General features: G+C 31.1%; 1 protein-coding gene across 1 annotated transcript in view; it reads right to left on the bottom strand.

Moving 5' to 3' along the window:
- The window catches only part of LOC145311675 (uncharacterized), a 31,295-nt gene extending 4,668 nt beyond the window's left edge, over nt 1-26,627 (bottom strand). The window contains exons 1-6 of the mRNA XM_080150639.1: nt 25,565-26,627; nt 23,757-23,843; nt 23,080-23,382; nt 21,857-22,603; nt 9,989-11,364; nt 7,561-7,876 (exon numbers count right to left, since the gene is read on the bottom strand). Coding sequence (XP_080006765.1) covers nt 7,561-7,876; nt 9,989-11,364; nt 21,857-22,603; nt 23,080-23,382; nt 23,757-23,843; nt 25,565-26,325 — 3,590 coding nt within the window. The 5' untranslated portion in view covers nt 26,326-26,627. The remainder of the gene's footprint in view (nt 1-7,560; nt 7,877-9,988; nt 11,365-21,856; nt 22,604-23,079; nt 23,383-23,756; nt 23,844-25,564) is intronic.
- Nucleotides 26,628-27,109: the final 482 nt, after the last annotated feature.

The following is a 27,109-nucleotide window of genomic DNA, read 5'->3' as shown; positions in this document are numbered from 1 at the left end:
ACCCCGATTTGGCGCACCATTGAAATGATTTAAAGATCCAGCTCTGGTATTTAAAGATTATTTACCTTTCTACAACTGTAAGCTCAACTTGTCATTGCACTTTAGGGGTTACGAATCTATGCATTTTGATTTTCATTCATATTCTATTTTCGAGAATGGCTCCAATTTCGATTAATTTCCAAAACCTGATCAGAACCTTACTGAAAAATGTACTTTCTAAATCTTCTATTACAGAAATTACTTTTACATGCATAGTGTGAGTATAATTTCTATCTGGGCTCTGTACCCCAAACTTCAAAGTTTTTATCTTAAAACTGCAAAATTTGTTTATGCGGCTGGTTAGAATCGTAGGAAGTATGTGGTTGTGCAAATGCCGTAGCGGCTGCCTAGCCCTATTTTTTACAACATCTATCATTGCCATAAGGCATTACATTCAGCATTTGTATAAGTGTAATGTAAAAAGGTGTAGTAAAGCCAGATGTGTTGTTACATTATGATAGGTTACATGTGATATCATATCATATATCTTCATATTAACTATAAGACATATTAGCCATTACCGAAGCGGGAACATATTATATTATATTACAGATTCGAGATGGGGGAAATTTATCATTACTCATGAATGGATTTAAAATTTTACTTTTTTTCGTATCTTATCAACTCTGGAGGTAAACATATTGATCTTCTGTTTTTTCTTCATTAGAAGATTTTATGACGTTAAACCTAAACATTTTAATATTTGACAAGGCTTCTAACAAGCAAATAAGGTTTTTGATACTTTCATATTTTTTGTAGATTAGTTTACATGCATTGGGCTATTAAAAAAATATCAAAATATCAGATTTCGAATATTTTCATTGAAAGAAGAACACCAATCCAGAAATAATTATTTTTATTAAAATAAAATTAAAATATTGACTCAGTAAAGAAGAACCAAGATTTGAGTAATTTCATTTATTATTTAAGTTGATGATTTCTTCAATTATTTATCTAAAGAATACTTTTATTAGTTGCAATTTATTGTCATTGGTGTCCCCTATCCACTTATATTGTACAGAATGTCATAAATAACATATTAGATTCTTGATTACCCTATGTTATTCTCGTTATGGGGGGATCTATAACCACAATAACTATTGACTTATTAATTCTAGAAGTTGTATGTATAGCCTTTTAGAAATATTTTGTAATATCGCCTAGGCCCCTGAAGGCCTCAAGGGAAACTTAAGGTAAAATTGGTCTGGGTATGTCAACCACTATTTTCAATTTTAATTTAAAAAGAAATTAAATAAAAAATATGGAAAGTGGCTATTTTTTTTCCTAGGGGGGATTCCTCTTTGGAGGGTTGAAGTACCATTTTACAAAATAGCTGTAAATCTTCCATGGACCTATAAGCTTCACTGTAAAGGAGAACCATATCGGTCAAGCAGCTAGGTACACACAGTTAGACATCCTGTTATTTTTATATAAGGATTAATAACATAACTTGTATAAAAAAAATTGAAGTAGAATAATATCTGTTATTAACGCAGCGTAAATACAAACACAATAACTCTAAATGAAATAATTCTCTGGGGTTATTATCAAGATCTTCGTATTATAGTTTTAAAGACCCACAAGCTTATGGCAGATTATATTAGAATATATTTATTTCTAATTACATTATGCTATAATCATTAATTAATTTCAGTTTGTTACTCTATAACTCACTTGGCCTGTCTGTTCTTCCTAAGGGAAAATATGATTCATTCATCTGCTTTAAAAACAGACCGCTGAAACCACTATTCTTTAACTCACTTTGTTCGTCTAACCGTCTAATACGCTGTGTTACAAGTAAACTGTTAGATATTAAATAGCTTCGCTATTACTTCGCTATTTTTTAAAATCACCTATTTTTATTCCAACTTCGTGTAAAGAATGAATTAAAGTAAATGGTGCCAAAATTTTATGGCTTGCAAGAAATGGGATACAAAAGTTGATACACACATACATATGCATTCACTAGGCCTATAATACTGACTATTGTAAAGTTTCACACTGTAAGCGAAGCTACTTTATACAAATACAATATTAGGATTTTCTTTTTAAAAATTGCATGATAATTCCTGTTGTAATGAACGTTAGTATGTTTTAAACAAATCAGTTTTTTTTTAGCTTTTGCCAATAAAAATTTTAACGTTATGAAATGAACTCCTTAGTCTAATTCTGACGTCAGAGGAGAGTAAAATCGTAGCATCTCTACTAATACGTTTTATAAAATAAGTAAGTCTTAAAATTAATATCCTAAATGTTGAATGTTGTGTTTTTAAAAATAATTAATGCACCGTTACTCAAAAGTTCAAAGGTTCGTTTGTTCGATTTTACATTTGTTGAAGTGTAACACTTTTGTAACCTTCTTTTCAATTATTATATTTGCTTTTATTTGCTTAAGGAAGGCAAATGTTTGATGCTGTAAAAACAAAGCTTGGCAGAGAGGAATCATTAAAAGTGTGTAAAATTGTCCAAGTGTAAGCTGGGCGAGTAAAGTATGAGGAGAGAAAATGACAGTTTGACATTAGCGTAGCATTTGATACAACATCTGCAAGACTCATACTCATACTTTACACTTCTTTTTAAAAGCGAAGCTTTTCTATAATTAGGGTCGGTCCGTCCGTACGTCCGTCCGTCCGTAAAGGATATCTTTTTTCGTTAATTTAGGCATGTTAGAATTGTCCTATCGATTTCAAATTTTGCATTGTGATTCCATTAATAGTTAGGTACGATTTAGAAAGCGTAGCAACTCTATAATCATCACCAAAATGTCCGTACGTCTATTTTAAACATGTTGATTTTTTTACTTTTTTAACAACAAATTTTTATGTGATCTAATAATCCGATTGATCTGATTTTTGGTATATTGATTCCTGGGACAACAAAGTATAATGTAATCAGCGAAGCAACTCTATAATCAAGTCCTAATAATGTTAGTATGTCCATAAACATTATCCTGAATCAAGCAGTTTTTCAACAAATTTACTTACAATTTTGCTTTGACTCTTATACATTTATATTATGATTATTCAGTTCTGACACTGTACAAGTGTTAATGTCCGTTTGTCCTACCGTTTCAGTGCTTCGCTTTTATGGATGTTGTCAAACTTGTTATTTCTTTGTATTATTTATGATCAAATCTTTTTGTATTCTAAAGGCAATTAAAATATTGTCAACAGTATAAACTGAATTTTACTCTCCTACTATGTACATAAAAACTAACTGGATAGGATATTAATATCCCCTTTATGAAACCTTAACCTAAATATAAACAACAAACATAATCTTCTAGGCGATGGAAATTTAACTAAAGCAAAGTTTGTGCTCCATATATGTTCATTTAAATTATGCATAACTTTCTTCATCAGAGTGAGGAAACCTTGCGCTTTATAATTTATATAATTTTCTCTAAAAAGTTTACCATTCATTCTAGAATGTGTGACGGGAATCTTCTCATTAAACTTAAAAATTTTGTTTTAACCAAATACATAGTTCTAATCAATATTGTCATCCTTGTTTAAAATAAAATACATTTACTTGAAAATAAATGTAAAATGCGTAGTAATGTTTAAATCTGACTACTCTAAAAGAGGATTTATAATTTCTTTTCTGTCAGATAGAGAGTATGTGTTTAGTGTAGTGTAGAATACATGACCAAATCTAAAAAAATTAAAGTTTCTTCTAAATATTAATTTTTAAACTACAGATTTATAAATGCCCAGCACTTAAAGGAAAATAAATACTTCGTTACGTTTTATTATTGCTTTTTAATTTCCTTGAAAATAAATAGGTTATATGTATTTTATAGTAAAAATTATTTATCAAATTTTACCAACCATTTGGTACGCAATTTTTAAAACTGTTTTATCAATCTAGGGAGATGGTTAAAAACCTGTCACACAGTTGTCTCAACTTGAATGTAAATCTACTACCTATATTTGTGATTACCAACTTCACTCATCGCTATTATTTAAATGGGTTATATTATTCAATGTTCTTCTCTTTAGAAAAATAAATTCTAATCATATCTTTCACCATTTTAAATATATATAATCTATTTTAAGTTTTTCCTAAAATTTTGACCCAGTCTACTTGGTAACATTCTAACGGATTTTCTGGTTCGCAGAACACAATTTTATTTCAACAGAATATCTAACATTATGTCACATCAGTTCAAGGTTCATTTTATCTTCAATTTGATATATTTTGGACATTTTGAAAGCTTACAAGGGACAAAACTTCAAAACTCTTCAGTTTCCTAATAAACACTGAAGAAGTCTTATAAAATCAGAATTCTGTAAAATTTAGTTAAGAAATTCATTCAAGTTTTTAGACTATTTTTCAGGGGGTTAATTACCCATTCTGCATAAAATCTACTCCCTCCCTTCAAAAAAAAAATTAAAAAATAACTCCTTGTGAGGAGAACCTCTAGATATTAGCTTCGCCCTAGTATATAAATTTTATGTATGATTTTTTGTGTGTACACTTATAGGAAATGAAAATTCAGTATCAAATTTTGCCCTGGCATTTTGGGCTTGTTTTTATAGTTATCAACCTAATTCTTTTTGTAAACTCTCATATATGATTGGATCTACCTGTAAAACTTTGAAAATTGAATATTTGGACTTTTCTTCTAGGGGTTAGTGGAGCAAAAGACCCCTCCAAACTATAAAATTTTAAGTTATGAGCTTATTTTTTAGGATTTCGATCAGATTTTTTAAATGGAAACTTTTGTTACATAAATGAGTTGATTACCCACCTCATATTACATTTTTGCACTTTATTTCTAGGGGCTTTTGGGGTAAAACAACCTCCCAAATACAAAATTTATAAGTTTTGAGCTTACAAGCCCCTAGAAATAAAGTGCAAAAATGTAATATGAGGTTCAATTTAAAAAATCAGCTCGTTATCTTAAAAAATAAGCTCATAACTTAAAATTTTAGTGTTTGGGGGGATCTTTTGCACCACTAACCCATAGAAGGAAAGTCCCAAAATTCAATTTTCAAAGTATTACAGGTAGATCCAATCATACATGAGAGTTTACAAAAAGAATTAGGTTGATAACTATAAAAACAAGCCCAAAATGCCAGGGCAAAATTTAATACTGAATTTTCATTTCCTAAATGTAAAAACTCCACCCCCCCCCCCCTTAGATCAACAAATCTTTTGAATTAAAGACTTTAGAATTTAAATAAGTTTTTTTAGTTTTAAATATAAAGCAAAGAAGAAATTGAATATTTGAAATGGTATTCCTTTAAGATTACATCTTTATCATTGATAAAGGAATAATTTTATATGCTTAAAATTTTTAAAGACTTAACAGCAACTAATGTGCATTATTTTTTTAATAGCCGAAAGTTAACAAATGCATTTGATTCAAAAATATTTTTGTATGTAATGTATCTGTAAAATATGATTTTGAATAAGAAATATAATATACCAGCCCAACAAGGTTTAATATTTTAGTAATGTCTTTATTTCATATTTCCCTATCGTTTCCAACTCTTTCTTGTTCCCCCATATTCCTATTTCCCAGTGTTCTTACAAAAACACAAATAATTATTCATAGGTAAAAGTTAGTGACTTAATCATAAGGATTTGTATTGCACATAATGAACTCTTTAATTAAGTCCTAGATTGTATTGAATTGTAGCTGTTAAACGGTTTTGGATAGAAAAAACTGGTATTCTATTAAATTTATTCAGAATAAACGAACACTCTTTTTCTTACATTTGACATAAATTGTTGGAGCGCAGAAAAGTTTGGTGCAAAAACTTGAATTGAAAATTTGAAATAAATTATCATAAGAGCGAAATAAAATTCCTATTTCAAGGGCTCCGAGCCAAAAGTAAATGTGAAATAAATTCATAAAAGGTGATATATGATGAATTGAAAACTTTTTGAAAAATACATTTGTAATAAATTTATAGAAGCCTAAATATGTACAACGCTTAGGTTAGAAATCTGTGAGAAAGTAAAGACGTTCGATGGGACTTTCAGAAAAAGTCGTGCAGTCAAACAAATTTTAATAATAATAAGTGTCACAAAATCATTTGGTTCTGAAATTAATTGTGTTGATATTATGTTTTAAAGACATAATGAGGCAAGAATGGCATAGTAAAGTAAATTTTAACCTCATAATTTTAAATAAATGGATGAAATAAAAATTTTATTATATTGATATAAAATGTGTAAGTCTATCCAAAGTATACAACGTAAACATATCTATCAACTATTCTCATGTGTAACCAGTAAAGGAATAATTATTTATTGCATAGTATAAAAGACTGCTTTAGGCGGTTAGTAAAATGAAAAAAAAAATTGATACCTCGGGTCAACAAAACTGGTATAAATTTTTTATTTTCATTTTAATATCCGTGAAAAGTTGTCTAAATCAATGATACGATACATGATTCTTTAATATGGCTTAGAACCGGTTCCAATCCAGCTTATATTAATCGGTTTTGAAGCCATGTTGAAATATATAATACGCCGAAGGATATTTTACCAGAAAAAATGTATTTGCCTCCAATATTATCGTCCATCTCAATACTTTCCTTTTGTTAGGAATGATGGCTTAGGGGGGGGGGGGGGGGGCCGGGGGAGTGACTACAAGCCTATATTTAATGACCGCATGCCTTTAAAGAAATATTTTTTATGTATTTGTTTTGCAACTGTTTATTCTGTAAATCTATCTACTTTAATCAGAAAATATATCACTATTTAAGTCCCCTTTCATTCCTGTTTATGCTCACCATACCCTCTTCTCTGCAACCCCTTTTTCCAATGATTTGCAAGTCATAGTAAACCTGGATTTATTCAAAATTTTGTTGAAAATTTCTAGAATATTTGAAAGATATTCAAGTGTTGGGCCAAAATTGCATAGAATAAATAGAATAGAATTTATTACTAGAAATAATAATAAGCACACGTATAACTTCGATGATATTTCCAACTGAAATAAAATTTCAAAATAGCACATCCTATTTACAAGCCAGGCGCTTTAATAATTCCATAAGAAATATCTAGGTATTTAAAAAGGTGCAACTCAAAACTCTACATAATTAGGACCAAAAAAAAGTCTAAATAAGAATGTTGGTTGGTCCCAGTAGTTATCAAAAGAACATATTAATCAATATAAACTTGATATAAAACTATTCTACCATTGTACTTTGCATCAAGTTAAATATACATATTTATTTTCAGGTTTAAGTTACTGCGTAAATTTTCCAGCTTAAATATAAATTTTCAATTCTGATAATTTGGATGCGAAAAGTTAGAAACTTGTGAATTTTTGGAAAATATTAAATTTAAAACCCACACTTTTAATAGTTTCGGTTTGAAACGTAGCAATACGGTGCAGTAAGCTATTTTAGATAATTTTGTATCTGACAAAAGATAACCCCCCAAAAAATATTATTATTTTATGTATTTCAATGATATATGTAGAATCCGTCAATTTATATATTAGACTGAGAGACGTACAGGAACTATTTATATAGTGGCGTAGCTACTAATAAAACTTACCCTTGACTTTCCAGAGGTAGCGAAGCATCGACATCTGTCCCCGTGCCAAACCCAAAGGACAGTTGAGGTAGAGGCGGTAAACCAGCCCGCCGGCGTATACCCCCGCTTACGCTATCCGCCGTTAGCGGCTGCACACCTGAACCAGCAGTGAACAACGGTAGATTAGGGGCAGATTTCGTCCCACCCCCTATAGGGAGGGACAGAGAGGAGGGTTTGGGTTTTGAAGGCCCGGGGGGAGGCTTCGTGTTGAAGATTGAGGTGAGGTGAGTCTCTGAGGTGCTTACTCGCGGGGATACACTACAATCAAACTTGCCACCTAAACAATTTAACTTTTCATTCAATCTCACCTGCACACAAACAAAGAATAATCTTGAAAAGATTTGGGATCAAGTCAAGTCGAGAGTGAAGCCAAAAATATGACTACATGGCCTTAAATATAATCATAAATATCCTAAAATAAATTCACACTGAGCCAGAAACGCCTTTCTCTAGCTGTATATTACGGGGTTTTGTAAGTCGGGTTTTACTGATTCCTATTAAGAAAGAAAATAAATGAATAATAACCTTATATTGCAATACAATTCCAGTAAAATGGTGAATAACAACATATAACTTTCATAATTGCAATATAAAGTAATATCTACATCGTACTTTAAAATAAAACAACATTCACTTGGAGAGAAAATACAAAGTTTTAATTTGCTTAAAACAAGGTTTTATTTTTATGTATACACTCAAGAAAACAAACACTGACTTTGGTATTCAAAGTAGACTGTCAAAGAAAGAATTTGAATTAATTAAAATCAATTTTATTCAGTAAGCTCTCTTAGACACCATCAAACACTTTAATTCAATCAAAATGAATAGAACATACATTGAAGAAATTGATAGAAAATTATTTTCATTAGTTTAAGAGATTTTTTTGTGACTATATATAAATCATATAATGTCTAAAGCTTAGGATCTCGAAAAATGTAAATGAGTTAAAATATCAGGGGTTTGTTTCAAAAGTTTTGCTAACTTGTATTAGTCATTCCTCCATTTCTTAGATAGTATGAAAAAATTGAGAAGAATAAAATTATAACTTTAGAAATAGTCTGTGAACCAGTCTACCTAAATAATAAGATAAATTCTGTGCAAAATATTATTTTGCGCCATCCTAATGCATAAACACAATAAACAAACATGTATTGTATAAAATTGTGCAGATAGAAAGATTGCAAACATGTGAGTGAAGGATTACAACATCAAACTTTAATATTTTACTCAGGACAAATCGAGCACAGTTTTTTTATAAGATTAATTTTAGTCAGAAAAACGGACCAAACCTAACAACTGAATATTTAAATGCTCTAAAAATACTAGAAAACAAAGATGACAACATCCATAAAAACAAAGCTCTGAAACGATAGGTGACACGGACATCAACACTTGTATAGTGTCAGAACTGAATAATCAGAATAAAAATGTATAAGAGTCAAAGCAAAATTGTGAGTAAATTTGTTGAAAAACTTGTAGATACAGGATAATGTTTATGGTCATACTTACATTTTTAGGACTTGATTATAGAGTTGCTTTGCTTATAATATTGTACTTTTCTGTCCCAGGAATCTGTATACAAAAAATCAGAACAATCGGATAATTAGATCCCATAAAAGTTTGTTGTTAAAAAAAGTAAAAAATGTTTAAAATAGACGTACGGAAATTCTAGAAATGATTATAGAGTTGCTACGCTTTCTAAATCGTACCAAACTACTACAGGAATCACCATGCAAAGTTTGAAATCGATAGGACAATTCTAACATACCTAAATTAACGAAAAAAGCTATCCGTTTCAGACGTACGGACGTACAGACGGACGGTCGGACCCTGATTATAGAATAGCTTAGATTTTAAAATAGTTATATTAAGTTACTTAATGTCTCACATGGTCAGAAATTTAATAAAAAGTAAACAAAGTTTTTCAGTGGTAATTAGATTATCTTCAATTGTAAAAAAAATTTAAAAATATGGCATTTGTTTTAGCAACTTATTAAATCACAGAAACGTTGTTCTCTCTTTAATTACAAAAATAAATCTATTAAATTGTATTGAGAGTTAAAGACACGTGCGAAAATGACTATAATCTTCCTAATATGTGCAAAACATTTTAAAGCATTCTCTAAGAATAAATTATTGTTTTGTTAAAAAAAGTTATGACTCTGGCAAATAGAATGAATGATCAAAATTTGAAGAGCAGTCTCTATAAATAAAATTTCTCTCTCTCTCTCTCTCTCTTGGCGTATTAAATGTATTAATTTATAATTACCGAGAAAACAATAGTTGTGCATAATCTCTTAAAAATTATTACTCTATATCTTATTAGAAATGGAACCTTTATAATACATAACTTTAAAGATCGACTTTCTTTAAACCAAAGTGCTCATACCTAAATGAAGACTGGCATTATTGACCATAATTTCATCCTGTTCTCTGTCCAGTTGTGTGGTGCCAGCATGTTCCAGCTGGTAGCCACTGCCACTCTGGAGCCCAAGTTCAGGTACACGGGAGGTAGGACCCATCAACTGTATGGAATGATTCATAATTACACCACCACTGTTACTTAGTGTCTTCAGCCTTCTCTCAAGTTTAGGCATAGAGAAGGGCAGACTATCATCCGGAGGGTTGGCCACTGTGTCTATAATACTTACAGGTATGTTATAATGACTAGAGTTATCTTTGGCATCAGTATTATCATTATTTCGGGTTGTATCACAGTTAGAATAATTAATGTTTTCAATACTGTTAGCGGTATGTTCATCACATGCGGCAGTAACTTCAATATTATCAGAATCGTTATTCTTAGTGTTATCTACTGCTGTTCTACCAGGAATTGGAAGTTCAAGGCCGTCACGGGGCTTGGTGCGCAGCCACGCGTTTCTTTTCAGCTTTGGCATACTCCAAGGAACATCCATTAATTCTTTCATCTCCTGAGAACTTATAGAAATCCCAGAATCTGATCCTTCACAACGAGAATACAGTTCCAGGCCCTTTTGCTTGGGAAATCTTTTAGGACGCATAACCAATGGGGGCGGATCTTTACTGATTGGCGAATTGTCACCGTTGTTTGGCAGCACAAGGGACGAGTCATTCATGAATGTCTCTGTGTAGCTGCCAGACATAGACATTGGCTCGACTGAGCTACCTCGCGGACTTGCTTCCTGACTATTGCCACCCTTACTTAAAAGTTTTAGGTCAAGGGTCTTCAAAGTATTAGACTTTTTCGGAGAAATATCAGGACTGGAATTTTCACTGCCTGTACCGAAACAGAATGTTCGTCGATATTGCAACTTTTTCTTCAACTTTGGCATGTCCCAGGGTACGTTCAGGTATTGCTGGATATCTGGAGTTCTCAGGTTCTTGAGTGCAGCTACTGTCTGGTTATCACAAGTTGTAGGATGTGTTGGATGGGTTAAGTTGAGGTTTAGGTTCAAATTTCGTGTCTGCTTTTTATTATTACTGCTATTGCTGTTGTTTATTTGTTGTTTTGAGTTATTATCAAGTAGCTCATCATCTGCAGCAGTAACATTATTAGCATTATTATCAGTTGACCCACTATCTTTGGAATCTTTATCAGAAGAAGGAGATATTTGATCAGCTGACTTGTCAGAAATAGGAGAAAGAATATTTAGGTTATGAAGCCGCTTCATCCTTGGCTGTTGATCGTTGCCGCCAGCATTTGAATCCTCGCCGCCGGAAGAAGCTCCTAAACGGTCCCCTCCGCTGGCAGCCACTGTACAGGTGCTGGTTGCTTCACTTCCGTACCTGAAAATAAAAAACAATCAAAAAAAATATTTTTTGATTATGAAAATTTAAAAAAGTAAATATGTATATGGCATTGGTATCTATTAGGGGAAACACTTTGTTATTTTTCTGTCCCCCTTGTTATAATATTTAGCAAACGAATTGTCTTTCAAGGATTCGAATTCAAAAATTGTTTACAATTTATTTACTTTAGACAAGAAAAAATAATTGTCTGGAAGACAGGAAAGAAAAAAGTTCAAGGATGTTTACTTGCAGTTTTGGATAGAAAATTTTGCATAATCTTTTTAAATAAATGATTTGTTTTATAAAAATCTTAACAAAATTTAAAATTTTCATTCGTTGTATCAAATTAAAAAAGGAACAGACAAGGAGAAGGAAAATGATGACAGTCGGGAAAATGGTTAAAAAGGAAAGGCCCTAATTAATTATAGAGGTTCATTTAAAAAAAAAAACATTTCAACTTTTAAAGTATGGATGAACCAATATACAAATACGAGGCAAAAAGTTAAAATGTATTGTTTTCTAGAAATTGCACTGAGCTTTCTATCCTTTTCTTTGTACTATACTAGCAATATAGATATAGAATGAGAGAATTGTAAATATATATTCAATATTCACTTATTTATTACTCTTTCTTTGCAGAGACTGGCATTCACAGCCGCGTTCACCAGTTTATTTATAACAATGCACAGCCGACCGCTCATATTTTTAATACAAATTGTGTATAAACTGCAGCTGTTTTAACACAGCGGCTTAGCCACAAATTTTTGAAAATCTTCCACTACTCAAGAATATTTAACTAAATTGGCACAGCCTCCCCCGTAAGCAGCTAAAGGTATCACAGGCTTTTAGACCCCCCCCCCCCCACCCCCTCCCAACCCCTGGCAGATAAGGTAAGACAGGCTTGCAGCTGCCAAAACCCCCCTCCCCAACCAGAAAAGGGTGAATACTTTAACATTTTCTTTTCTCTTAGCAATAAATACAATATACTTTGTGCATTTGAATTTTTGAAAATATGTATGTATTAGATATTGTGCATTAGAGCCTAGGTAGGTGTTATATTCTAGATATTAAATGTACATATATTATGTATTCTAAAATTCACAAATAGAATCTTCAAAAGAATACTTTAATTCTAATGCTAGTCAAGACAAAATAAAACAAGGACTATTGTGTCCATAAGTAAAGCTTACACACACAAAAAAATAAGGCAATAAAAATATAAAAAAGGCAACAAAATCTGTTTTTTACTGTTTTTATTCATTGCTTTAAGATCCTTAATGGTTTTGGTAATCTATATTTACATCAATTTCAGATGCCTTCCTATCTTAAAAAGCATCTTTAAAAATGCATTTTTTATAAATATTACTGACGAAATTACAGTAAAAAATAGGTGGACATATACTATCTATGCAGTAGCTGCACTATTAAACAAATTTTACGAAAATCATTCTTTATAACAAATGAAAAAAGGGGAAATTATTGAAAAATACTTCAGTTTTGACAAAATAATACTAGAAAAACAAAAACTGTGAGTCAGCATTTTAATCTAATTTTCAATGACAAGATAAGAACTATTGAAAAGTCGAAATTATTTTTTGACCAAGTGAAATTTAATCATAGTAGATAAAAAAAAGTTTAATTTTTCCCCAAATATTTGTCTAGCGAAGCTACTCTACAAAGTATTACACGGCGAGTTTTTTTTAAAGGGTAATATGAACTAACTCATTTTTCGTTAGATTTTTCAATTTTAATATGTGCGGTTAATTATCCATTTATCACATTTTTTTTATCGAATCCTGCTTATTATTTTGTCCCTCTTAGAATAAAATTCTCCCCGGCTTTTATTGCATAAGTAAGTTCGAAATGAATAGATATTTGTGTGTGTGTGTGGTTACTCTGTAAGTAAGTATGTAAGTGTGAGTGTCTGCATTTCCAAAAATTTTATATAATGCTACGCCTAAATGTTTAAAATGGTTTATCCGTCGTCGGTAAAGTTTTATAGTAAACTATGTTCTAGGTTGTTTCTAATTCAATATAAATCTACATCACTTTTATACCAAATTAAGATTATTTTGGTGTACTTATGATGATTAAAGAAAAATCGGTCCATTTATTAGATTAAAAAGCATTTTCTTTACTAATTTTAGCAAAAAGTAACTAAGCAGATTATTTTATGGAAAGACTAACTTAGCCTGGTAATGAAGAAGCATTGGTAATAATGATATGTGGTAAAAATTTCAAATTACGTATAGTAACATTTTTGATCTGTTAATATGCTTGATTTTTATTTGTTCAAAGGGGTATGGTATATTCTGCATACTTTATATTATCCATAGTTTGTGTAAATTATGAAGGCAGATTTTAAAACAAGGAACAGATTGTAGTAATTATAGATTTTAAAATTTTAGTTTTATCCTATATGTATATATACTTGAGTTGCTATATGACCTTTAAAATCTTTACTCTACTGGTACAAATTTAATTTTTTCTGGCAGGTTTTAAGCTATTTGGTAATAAAAGAGAGGAATAGTGGGGTCTATTCCCCCTAGAGAACAACAACTATCCCTAAAAGTGACCTTTCTAAATTCAAATTTTTTTTTAACTATGAGGATATTTTTCCTTTCCCCTGTCCAACCCTCTTAGGGAAAAACCCCATAGTGTCAGGTGCGAAGCTTTTATAACAAACAAAAATTTGAAATATTTAAACCAAACTATTAAAAGAATATAAAACAGAGCGCCCTTATATTTTAGCCATATTTTAATATACTTCAAATAAAACTGCAAAATAGTTTTAAAAATTTAAAGCATTTTTGACAGAAAATCAGTATTAATATTTTTACTTCTCAAATAAAAAGGCCATGAATATCCGTTACTCCATTAATGCATATGCTATTTCGTTCAAAATAAATTTAGTAATATTGGGACCATACCTTTCCACACTTCAAACAGATGAATTAGGAAAGATTTTATAAAAGTTTTCTCCTATCTATCTTTAAACACAGATTAGCCAAGCTCAATCTCACACATTATAAACATAATATTATCACAGTTTTCAAAATAGACTCTAGTATCTTTAGAAACAATACCGAATTAGACTTTAAATACACAGATGAAAACAAATTAGCCATAAACAGTCAAATTAAAATGATAAAAAGTCATAAAAAATAACAATTGCTCTGGAAACACAAAAAACAATAAGAAGAGGTCTACAAGTAATATGGATAAGGAATTATAGAGTGACAGCTTCAAGGAATAGTGGTAACATTTTTTTAAAAGATGCTATGCATTCACAAACATAATAAAATTAACAAAATTTGTTAAAATAGAAGAAAAAATAATTTTAGATTTGTATTAGTTAAAATTTAGAAAACAAAATTTCAGCATTTTTCTACTTTTCAGTGAATACACAAAATTTGCTAAATTCCCCCATCAACACTTTGCTAACAGCATCTAAAGGTGAAAAAATGTTGACACAAAAACTAGAATAGTTCTATTTATATATAGCATTGTCTATTTATGTTGTCTTCCAAAGAAAATAATTTCATTTAAGTAATTCTTTCTAATATCAAAATCCAAAAATCAATTGTTTGAACGTCCAACCAAAGTTAAGTATAAAATGACAAATACTAACACTACATTTAGAGTAATTTGCTGACATTTGTCTATAGGACTACCAACTATATTTTTTCTTCAATCATGTTGTATTTGAAGCTGTTTGTGGCAAGTGTGTTATTTATTGGTTATATTGTATGAACATGCCATAGGTTTACATGAAAGAAAAGTTATATTTGACTAAATATTGGCCTAAGGTATTAAACCCGCAGTCTCACCATCAAAATATGCAATTCATTTTTATACCTCATTCTAAAACAAATATTATATAAATATGATAAATATTTGGATAGTAATTCTTTAATCTCTAAGAATGAACAAGCAAAATAAATAAATTGATGAAAAGCTACACTCCAAATAAAGTTTTTAGGTACAAAAATGCAAAGAAAGACTCTCCGTGTATTTTTTTCTCTCGTGCTAATTCACTGCAAAATATTAAATATTTGTTTCAACATTACCTTTTTTATAGTTTTTGTCGGCTACAGAGCATTAATTAGTTGTCAACGACTGACTTATGTTAGTCTATTGTCTCTATCGAAAAAAAAAACAGCTTTAGAGTCTGACAGGGTAAGTAATGGTAAATATTGGCCATATAATTTTATTTTAATGTAAACAAGGATGAACACTTGAAAAGAAAGTAATAAATTAATACAGTGAAATTAAATTTTATAATTGCTTTGCTTCTGGTGGTAAAAATATTATAGGCATTCAGCAATTCTGTGACTATTTGTTACTGTCAAAAGGCTGATACAAAACCACACACACACACACACACACACACAATGCACATTTTTACTGCAAAATTGCATTTTGTTTATCAGTTTCTGTACTACAACATGTTTATTTCAGGTTTAGTCATGGTGCTCAATTTTCTATTTTTAGAATACTTGCAACAATTTTAGCATTTTATTGGAATCATAAAAAAGAACCCTATGACGCCATAATGAGAAAGAAGCAAAATATTCAAATATAAAATTCAGCATCATATTTGAATTTAGTTTCCAATGCTGACCCTCAGTGACAGCATGATTTGGATAATACAAATTTTGACAGCGTTCAGATTAAGGGACAGATTTTTATATCTTCTAATTCTATTTTTTACAGTTTTTTTTTTCACAGAACATTATTTATATCATTCACATTAGGTAATCAAAATCAAAGAATAGTTATTTCTCGTATCGTATTATAAACGGCTTTCCGCGGATATAGAATGTACAATTATAAGATTAAAACTAGTTTTTTTAGCCCCGCGGTGCCGAAGGCACCAGCTAAAAAAATAGTTTTAATCTTATGATTGTACATTTCTATATTCGTAGAAAACTGGATATAATACGATTCTAGACATAGTTTTTTTCGTATGGATGAGAACCGGTTCCTATCCACCGGATTCGAATGAATACGAGAATAGTTATTTCTCGCATCGTATTATAAACGGCTTTCCGCGGATATAGAATGTACAATTTTTTTAGCCCGTGCCTACGGCACCTAGGGGCTAAAAAACTGGTTTTAATCTTATGATTGTACATTTTTATGTTCGTAGAAAGCTAGATATAATATGATGCTAGACATAGTTTTTTCGTATGGATGAGAACCGGTTCCTATCCACCGGATTCGATTGAATACGAGAAAAATAATTCCTTTCCTAAATTAAAATATAGGTTCCTGTTTTTATATTAAGTATTAAATTTAAATTCCTTAAAAAAAAAAAATAAGACAAAGTTGAAGGCAGAAAAAAATGATAAATCTTGGTTAGCCCAGACACAAGCACAGCAGGGAGTAAGGGAGGGGACAATGTTATGTTTGTATAATAAGAAATTATTAAACAATAAACAAAAAGTATTTAACATTAGGTTATCCTGTCTTATTTTACTGTGAATAGTCTGTAATTTATCATAAAAGGTATACCTTAGTACTGGCAGTTTCTCACTAAATTGGGGTTTGTTTTCATGTTTGACAAGGGGGTGATTAGAATGGATAGTTACAGAAGTATCACATTAGAATTTCTGGTTTATCCCACCCATTCTTAGAAGAAAACTATTTTTTTAGAAACCAAAACAAAGTTGTTTTGAATTTTTTTCAAATGGTCTGCTAGTATTTGTATTGGTTTGTTCAGTAAGAGTTGTCTGCTTTGGGAATAATTGTTTAGCGGCATTATTTGCGCTGGTACCCAAAGTCTTTGAAAGAAGTTGTATCAACTTTTTTGCTTTTTATTTAAGATAGCTAGCCGGTTCTTTCAGTAAGTAGTAGATGTTAAATTTTTCATAGAATTCAGATATGCAATCGGTTTTTTTGTAGACCTCTTATTTTAAAAGTAATTTAAGTTTTTTAAAAAAATAATTAAGTCGGTTTTAAGGTACTAAAACGCAACAAAATAAAAGAAGAAAATGGCCAGTATGAACAAAAATAGTAAGATCTTTAATTTGACACCTTACTTTTAAAATTCTGTTGAGTAATTGTTGAAAAAATCTATTTTTTTAACCTCGGTTTAATCAAAACTTTAGACCTAAATATTTTCTCAAACAGACATAAAAAACATGGGTTCATAAATACCTTTAGAATCAGAAAAATATTACGAATCTATTCTAAGCAAAATTGAAAAAGTTTTATAAAACTATAATAAAAAAATAAGTTTATTTTAAGAATCATAATTTTCGGCTTTAAAGGGTTAGCTTGAACTAAACCTGAACCAAACCTAAACAAAAGACAATGCAATGTAGCAGATATTTTTTAAACACAAGAAACAATAATGTATTTTTAACTGCATTGTTTTGAAGTTTATAAACAGACTGATGCATATTTGTTCATAATTTTTCATTCTTTACATGTTCTTTAATATCACTATATTTATTGTAGTATCTATTGTATATATTGTATGAACGTTCTCCTTTTTTTCTGGCAATTCTATAGGTTAATTTTATAGGGCAAGCTTCCCGATTCGTCAATTTTTGCAATTTGTGATTGGCTAGTTTAGTAGTTACAATTCTTAAAATAAACTTTTTATTTTTTCTATTTTTTATTACAATTTTTTTAAACTTTTTCAATTTTGCTTACAATGGATTCATATTATTTTTCTCATTCTAATGGTATATATGAACCCATATTTTTTATGTCTGTATGAGAAAATATTTAGGTTTAATGTTTTGATTAAACCGAGGTTAAAAAAATAGATTTTTTCAACAATTACTCAACAGAATTTTAAAAGTAAGGTGTCAAATTAAAGATCTTACTATTTTTGTTCATAATGGCTATTTTCTTCTTTTATTTTGTTGCGTTTTAGTACCTTAAAACCGACTTAATTATTTTTTTAAAAAACTTAAATTACTTAAAAAATAAGAGGTCTACAAAAAAACCGATTGCATATCTGAATTCTATGAAAAATTTTACATCTACTACTTACTGAAAGAACCGGCTAGCTATCTTAAATAAAAAGCAAAAAAGTTGATACAACTTCTTTGCCAAAATAATAAAAGTTGCATGTGTTCTTGTACCCAAAATCCAAGACTGTCAGAAATATGAATTTTAGATCATTGTCCCCTCCCTTCCTCCCTGCAAGCACAGTGTAGAACAACAAAACGCTTAATTTTCTCAAGTATAGGAAATAATATTACCAATATGGTAGGAAATACAAAACCATTAACGTCAATGGGTTTACAAAATACAGAACCATTAGTATCAAGTGGTTCTACAATAATATTACAACAACAGCAACAAATATTGTGAGACAGTTGACGAAATTAACAAAAATTTCTTAATAATTATTTTTCTTCAAGTTTCCTGATTTTTTTTTCAATTACTGATTAAAGCATATAAAGGCTATTTAATAAATTAGTGTAATACGTGTTGGCAAAATTCTATCCTAATCTACTTTTTATAATATTTAAAATATAATAATTAATTATAATTAACTTATTTTCCTATCTTACAAAATTCAATTATCTTTCTAGAAACAAAGAGAGAATATTTCATGGCAGAAGAAAATAATTTCAGAAGCTCAATTACAGTATTCTTATATCTTAATACTACAGAGAGTATATTTATATTTAGAATTTCCTTTATTTTAACTCTTGCACAATATTTTTAAACCAAACTAAAAATGTATAGAACAGTAAACTGTATAACATGAAATTAAAAAAGGAATTTTCAGTAAATTTAATAATTTGGACGACTTTTAATTTAGCAAGCGTGTTTTGTGTGTACAGTTTTTGTTTGGTATCTAAGAGGGATGCAGTTTTAGGCACACATTAATGCAAACTAAAATATTACTTTGGATAAAAGAATCGATTAGAATTTCAGAAAATAGTACAAATAGTATTTAAGAAAAACACAAGGGGGCATGCTGCACACTATGATATATAAGTTTTCCGGAATTTTAAAGTTAGGGGGAGATTTGAAATCTGCATCAAATTTTGAGGATTTTTTTTATAAAATTCGTTTTTTCTATAATTCTGTATCTAAAAGCGGAAATGCAATTAAAGTTAATTAATTTTGGCATCTGTGATTGGTGGATTTAAAAAATCTGCGCTCTGATTGGATGGCGTACATCATTCATCCAATTAGAGCGCAGGTAGTTTAAAATCCACCATCCTATTGGTCAAAATTAATTAACTTAAAATGCATTTCCGCTTTTAGATAAAGAATTATACAAAAAATGAATTTTATAAAAAATCCTTAAAATTTGGTGCAGATTTCAAATCTCCCCCTAACATTAAAATTTCGAAAAACTTATATATCTTATTGCACACCCCTGTGTGTTAGAAATACAAGTGTGCACGCCTCTGTGTAATAGAAATACAAGTGTGCACACCCCTGTGTGATAGAAATACAAGTGTGCACACCCCTGTGTAATAGAAATACAAGTGTGCACACCCCTGTGTAATAGAAATACAAGTGTGCACACCCCTGTGTAATAGAAATACAAGTGTACACACCCCTGTGTAATAGAAATACAAGTGTGAACACCCCTGTGTGATAGAAATACAAGTGTGAACACCCCTGTGTAATAGATACAAGTGTACACACCCCTGTGTAATAGAAATACAAGTGTGAACACCCCTGTGTGATAGAAATACAAGTGTGAACACCCCTGTGTAATAGAAATACAAGTGTGAACACCCCTGTGTGATAGAAATACAAGTGTGAACACCCCTGTGTGATAGAAATACAAGTGTAAACACCCCTGTGTGATAGAAATACAAGTGTGCACACCCCTGTGTGATAGAGATACAAGTGTGCACACCCCTGTGTAATAAAGATACAAGTGTGAATACCCCTGTTTGATAGAAATACAAGTGTGCATGCACACCCCTGTGTGCTAGAAGATCATTTGTTTGTGTACGGATGAAATTATGTGTAAAAGCTGGCAAAAACTTTGAGTGTTGTCCACAATAATGGATTCTGTCTTGGCCAACATGATGTGGGCTTTAGGTGGATTATTCTCAATTTAAGCGGAGTTTGTCTATTATATGCAACTTTTGCATTTTTTACAAGACCAATAAAGGGAAGAGACAATTTTTAATTTTTATGAACAAGTTGTCATAAGATTATTGGGTCCTGTATTAAATTTTATTGCTTGGACGGTTCAACCTAGCAGTGTCGTAGTATCTATTTTCATAATGAATTTTCAAAAACAACATGAAGTATTATTAAAAGAAATTCAGTATTGATAAATAAAATTAACGTATATGCCCCCTTGTATAATATACACCAAAAGTAAAATTTATTTTGCCTACCCCAAATAAATCTACTAAAATACCACTTATAAAAGCTAATTCTACTAGTTCGATCTTTAAAAACTATCTTTTTCTTACGTTTTTTTGAGGAATTAAATATCAATTAATATGAAATATTCAAATCAGTAGGCACTCTATCTGTCTGAATTTCTTTTACAGTCCCTTTAATGGCTATATAAAGTGAGTTGTGCTTTTAGGAAAGTTTTACATTGCGCCTTGTTGGGTTTTAGAAAAATTTGTTGAAACATTTTTAATATCTTTTCATTAACAGAAAATTAATCAAAATTTGTCAAATTAAAATTTGAGATTATAAAACTAAAATATCCTAGTTCCTAATTTAGTAAAAATGAATGTATTATAAATTATGTATATAAGCTTATTCATGGGTTAAAATAAAATGAATAATAATCAAATATTAGTCATTTCCGTCCTTTTCAAGGAGCAAAGATTTCATTCAATGAACATGTTTCTAGTTTTTTTTTTGTGGTGGGAAAGACAGACCATTAGGCTTTCCATTTAATGAAATTTAGAACTTGTATAATTATTGGTTTTGTCTACATTAGTTTCTGAACCTTACTTGTATGCTTTAATCCAAAAATATAGCTCAAAACTGTTTAGCTTAAATATGTAAATTCTTTAGTTAAACACATAATTATATTATAATCATATATGTATTATCCATGTATCATATGTACTCAAACACTCATACGAGCTCATCTTAAGAGATCTTCCTTTGTTTAATAAACAAAGAATCCTTTTGAAAAGCATGAACAAAAACATATTTTTGGACGGATCTTTCAAATTTATAGAATTACTTTTAAGTTTCTATCTATCAATGTTTTCTAAAGACAAGTAGAATAACATCCATAAAGAGCGAAGATCATAAAAAAAACATAAATGAATATTGATTAAATTTGTTTGGTAGCTTAGATAGTAGCTTTTAAGTAGATGCCCTTTAAAGACCTGATAAATAATTTTATAAAACTTTTGTTAGTAAAAGTAATAGAATTACAGATTTTTCCATGGCAAATGATATTATAAAATAATTTCATATCGATCAAAACCTTTTGTTCTGCTTTCAAATGCATATCAAACAGACCAAAATTGAAAAAAAAATCGTTTAGAAATACAATATAGAACTATCTTACCCTTGGCTGCTAGTAGAACTATGGATGGATTCCCAACTGGAAATACAGGACGAAGAAGTTGAGCTGCCAAACCGCGAACCTTTGAATTTTCCGCCGCCACCGCCAATTTCAAGACCACCCCGACGCCGATTTCGGAATCTCGGACCTGCCGCTGTTCTTTGCGGCGTACTTTCAGCGCTGCTGCTCTGCCGCAGCTCAGACAGACGGAAGACATTAGTATCAGAGCCAATCCGCGGTGAGTACTGATATGAGGAGCCGTCCCGGTGTATAGATATTATCCGTTTCTGTGCCGGCGCAGTTCCTGGTGGGGTTGGTATATTCACTCGGAACAGTTGATCTGACTTTTGGATTGGGTGTTCGTGGTGGTGCACGCCGATTCCACTCAGCTTTTTAGCAACCGGAAACGGACTCATTTCTCGACTGCCCGGCGCGCTGTCTGAGCTGTAGTTTGTCTGCTGGCTGCCGCTTAATTCAGAACAGCGGGGAAAACGTGGCGATTCCACAGTTTCGTTTTCTGTCGCATTTAAAAATAAATTCTTGAGTTGAATGACACTTTTATGAGAACTAGCAGAGGACGGTTTGGAGTGAAGTTCTGGTTCAGTTTGATCAACCTGATCACTGCAAAATTCTGGAGGCGGGGAAGCTTTGTCCTGCTTTGACTTGGCGAGATCAAAGCCCCGCCTAATATTGGCACCGGGAGATTCATCATACTTTTCCAGCTCTATCACGGGAGACTCTTCACGAGATCTGAAACAATTTGTAAAATACATATCCTTCCTAAATAACATTTCATACCCTTCCAATAATAATATTCTTTAAAAGGAAAACTAAATAAAGATTTTAAGGACAAAAGTACTTCCTAAAATATTTACTTCAAGTTAATTATAAGGCTTTTCTTGAGTAAGTACTCAGATTTAATAGATAGAAAGATAAGCAAGAATTTTACTGTTTAATATTTTACTTATTATTTAGCTTTTTTTGTTTATTTTTTTCTTTTGAGAAAGGTTGATAAGAAAACCTATTCATGAATATGATTCAGGAATTCTAAATATTCTCTCCTAAATTTCTACGGAATTTTTAAAATACAATTTGGAATATAATCTCATTTTTTCTTTTTGTACATTCCAATATTATTGCACTAGTTATTGAAAAATGTTTGATGAAAGACTAACAAACCGGTCGACATAATATACAAGTAGAGTGGCTACAACAAGATTTAATACCTTGAATTATTGAGTATTTCACAGCTGGAGGAAATGTTAACTTTAGTGGCCGGAGATTTTGGAGTCATGTGACCTCTGCTACCAGCTGGTGATATGATCACGTGACTTCTACTAGCTGGTGACGCAATCATGTGACCTCTGCCAGCTGGCGACACAGAATGACCTCTAGCAGTGGCTAGTGAGCTGTCATGATCAGGTCTGGCTGTTTGACTGGTGATCTGTTGGTAATGCCAGCTACCTGGATATCCAGGTTTGGAGGGTTCTATATGGACTACGCTTGAGCCAGGTGTCGTTTCTGCACACCTAAATTTATAATAAGTTAGAAATGTTTGCATAATTAATTAATAACTTTAAGATTTTATGATAATCAAATAATTATTTTTGTTTGTGATTTGAAATAGCTACAAATTTATGTGTTTATGTTTTTTTTCAAATTCATTACTACATTCCGAGAATCCAACAGTTGCTCAAATATGGTGTACAGAAAAATAGCCTAACCATCCCAAAAATTAAATCTAAATAGCCCTCCCCTCCCCACCCCCCGAGAATATCAGAAGGTTCCATAAAATGAAGAACTTTATTGGTTCAGTCCAAAAAACCTTACTTCCTATTTATATTAAGATATTAAAGACACGCTAAAGTAAATCATGTTGTTAGGTTTTATAAATGTGAAATACCTGTGAATAGTAACTGAGCAAGTATTTGTTGTTCTGTTATTATGATATTGCGAGGCTGGACTTGAAACTGAATTTAGCCATCTACCACTAAGACAAGTTTGGGTGTCAAATAAATGTATTCTAAACAAGGTCTATAAAGTAATAGTGTAGCGCAACAATAACAAGATAACAATATTTTAGATTAAACTCATTAAATTTTTTCTAGACTGCAATTTCTTGTAATACTAGGTAGACATTTATTATTTTTCACAACCAAACTACAAATAAACTTTCCTGTCTGTATGTCCTTCTGTCTGTAATGCAGGGGTGGTCCATTTTTTATTACAAACCCCTCAAGATGAATAACTTTGATGAATTTGTTTTAAATGGGATGTAATGAGCAAATACGATTAAAATAATAAAAATCCAACTTTCACTCTCTTTCGTGTTTTCTTTTTTTATACATAGTAATATTTTATTATCATTCTTTGTTCTCAATGGTTGACCTAAATTTGCTTATAATTTAAAACAGCTTCAGTTCTATAGGAAGTAATCATCCTTGTTAAGAGCAAGAATGTAAAAATCTATGAAATTTTGCATTTGTTCTACATAATCATATTCATATACATGCTTTTTGAGACTAAAAAAATGTGGAATCGAATTCAAATGTCCTAGAGACCTCTAGAGGCTTAGTTTATAGTTAATGTTTAATTTAAAGATGTATTTTTGTGTGTGAGTGCATGTCTCGAAAGATCTCGTAAACAACTGTACCAATGGTAACACACTCAACTAGGTCCAAAGAAGGTTTATAGCTATTTTATTTTATAAAGCATATAACATATATTACAAAGTTTTTAAAGTATAGCGATGTCCTAACTTTCAATTAAAATTAAAATATGATTTTAAATAAAAAAGAAATTTAAATTGAAGTCTTTACACCTCATAATTTACAAAATCAAAAGTTCAACGAAGTACGACAATGTATCAAATGAGAAATCTGAAAGTTTAGATCTCAAATTTTAATTTTATTTGAAATTATAAAGCGTATTATGTTTAGGGCAGTCTTTTCAAATAATGTACATACAGTTTCTTTTCATTTTATTTTTAATTCAAGCCATAACTATAGTTTCTAACCATGAAAAGAAATAAAATATTAGATATCAAGTTTTATTGTTATTGGTAATTTTTATGGTTTCAATATCCATGAAACAAATTTTGATATTATGCAATAAATTTATATGCTATTGTACATTTATGTACATAGGTATATTAAAAACTAAATATTTTTAGAAGTGCATATAATAAATAAATAGACCAATGCAGCATAGATATGTCACTAACTATCTTTAATAACGCCCCTTCTTTTTGACGGACATTATATCTAAACAAACATAAATTAAACTTTTTGATAAAAAGAAACCAAAATTAGTTTTTATTAATATATTAATAATTTCACTGTTCTTTTCTATAAATAGGGACTGTATGTTTGTACGTTTCGGATTGCTTCTTTAGTTAATTAAGGAATGTTAAAATTGTCCTATCGATTTTAAACTTGGTGTGATGTTTCTGGAACAATTAGACATAAAATAAAAAAAAACATTGCAACTCTAAAAACGTGTTAATCATTTAATGCAGTTTTTTTTAATAATTTACTGTTTTTTTTATTTTTCGAGATTAGCTTTTATAAATGTTGACGTTTTCATCCTTGTTTTAAAAAAAGAAATTGTCAAAGGTTTGTTGCGCCACTATAATACAAAATTGGACAAAATTGATGCTGTTAATTACACAAAATTAGAAATAATCATAATTATTATATTTGACACATTTACCTAAAGCCTCGTTTATAATTATCACTCTCTGATAACAAATTATCATTAGAAAATGACTTTGGCACAAATAAACTTGAATCCCGCCGCACGTTAATGCCATCTGACTGTGGCGGCGGAGTTTTTACTGACAATATGTTGTTGGTGGACCGTGAAATCGGTATCTGCCGCCAGGTTGAGACTGGCGGGGTTGTGGCACATGAAGATGACGGCGCTAACGATATTCCTTCAGTGCTGGGCGCCCCACCATCTGAATAACCAGGAGGGGGTGGGGTGCTAAACTGAACAGATCCCTGCTGCTGCCGTCGACGAGATTCTTCAAGGATATTATCACAGCTTCGCGGCTTTGTAATCCGCATAATTCTTGTCAGCGCCGATCTAGGCCGCCATGACCAATGTTCACTACTTGGTGTTGTCCTGTTGGACGTTACAGCCACAGTTTGACCTCTGCTTTGTTGATTACCCGTTGCTGTTGTCAAATGCAATGTTGTCGACCTTGACATGCGCATATTAACCGGACTATAATCGCTGACATCCGCCGAGGACGCTGCGGCAGCTAGAAATGCTGAAGCGCCACGGTCAACCGAGCCGCCCATGGCTGACCGTGATTTGGGTAGCAGACGGATGGAGCCACGGTTCTGCAAGAGCGGATGGTTGGCTATACGGTCCACCTGGTCCAGATCCTCAACGCTGGAGCCGGCGCTGGTCACGAAAGCGGTTTCAAAAACCTGCTGGTGCCGACTTCGACTTCTTCGGTGAGTCATGCCTCAATTTTGCTTAATGAAGAACAACAATAAGTCATTTTGATTCTGAACATTTTATCAACTTTAAATTTATTTTTCACTACTTTTTTTTAGCTTTAAGAGCTTAGAAACACACTTTAGCCCGGCTGAAACATGTTTCCCATTTTTAGGGATTGTTTTTTTTTGTGGTTTTCTCACTTCATAATCTGGTTCTTGGTTGTCTGACTGACTGACTGAAGAATACTGGTGGTGCTACATACATACATACAATACAGAGTGTAAGGAGGTGCACTACTGTGTGTAGGATGGAGAGAGAGAGAGAGAGAGAGAGAGAGAGAGAGAGAGAGAGAGAGAGAGAGTTGGAGTCAACAACTCACTCATTCGTACCACAGAGAAGTAATATAGAGAGACATAAAAAAGAGAATGGGAAGAGTTAAGAGAAAGGGGAATAGGATAAATATATTCATACATATCTATCTATGTATATAGTATACTCTAATAAGAAGATAAGAAAGCCTCTCAAAGGCTCCAAAGACTGAACCAATGAGAAAGCGTGAAGAAACAATTGCAACCAATGAGAGAGTAGAGTATATGGAACGGATCAATAAGTTTGAGTGAGGAAACCACTCTAGAGTGTGAGTCATCGCATAACAGACATTGTAAACATTTATAGATTAACACTGAGACAATAAGAAATTAAACAATAGAGGCTATAAATATATTAATTCACAAATGCTTCACAATTTTATATATTTTTTGGTTACATGTTTAGTTTAAGATTAAGATAAAAACTTGGTTTGTCTTT

Source organism: Acartia tonsa, chromosome 2 (assembly GCF_053477335.1).
Source record: "Acartia tonsa isolate MP-2025a chromosome 2, ASM5347733v1, whole genome shotgun sequence".
NCBI lineage: Eukaryota > Metazoa > Arthropoda > Copepoda > Calanoida > Acartiidae > Acartia > Acartia tonsa.
Note: the sequence above shows the minus strand (reverse complement) of the source record. Positions and strands in the feature narration are given on the sequence as shown.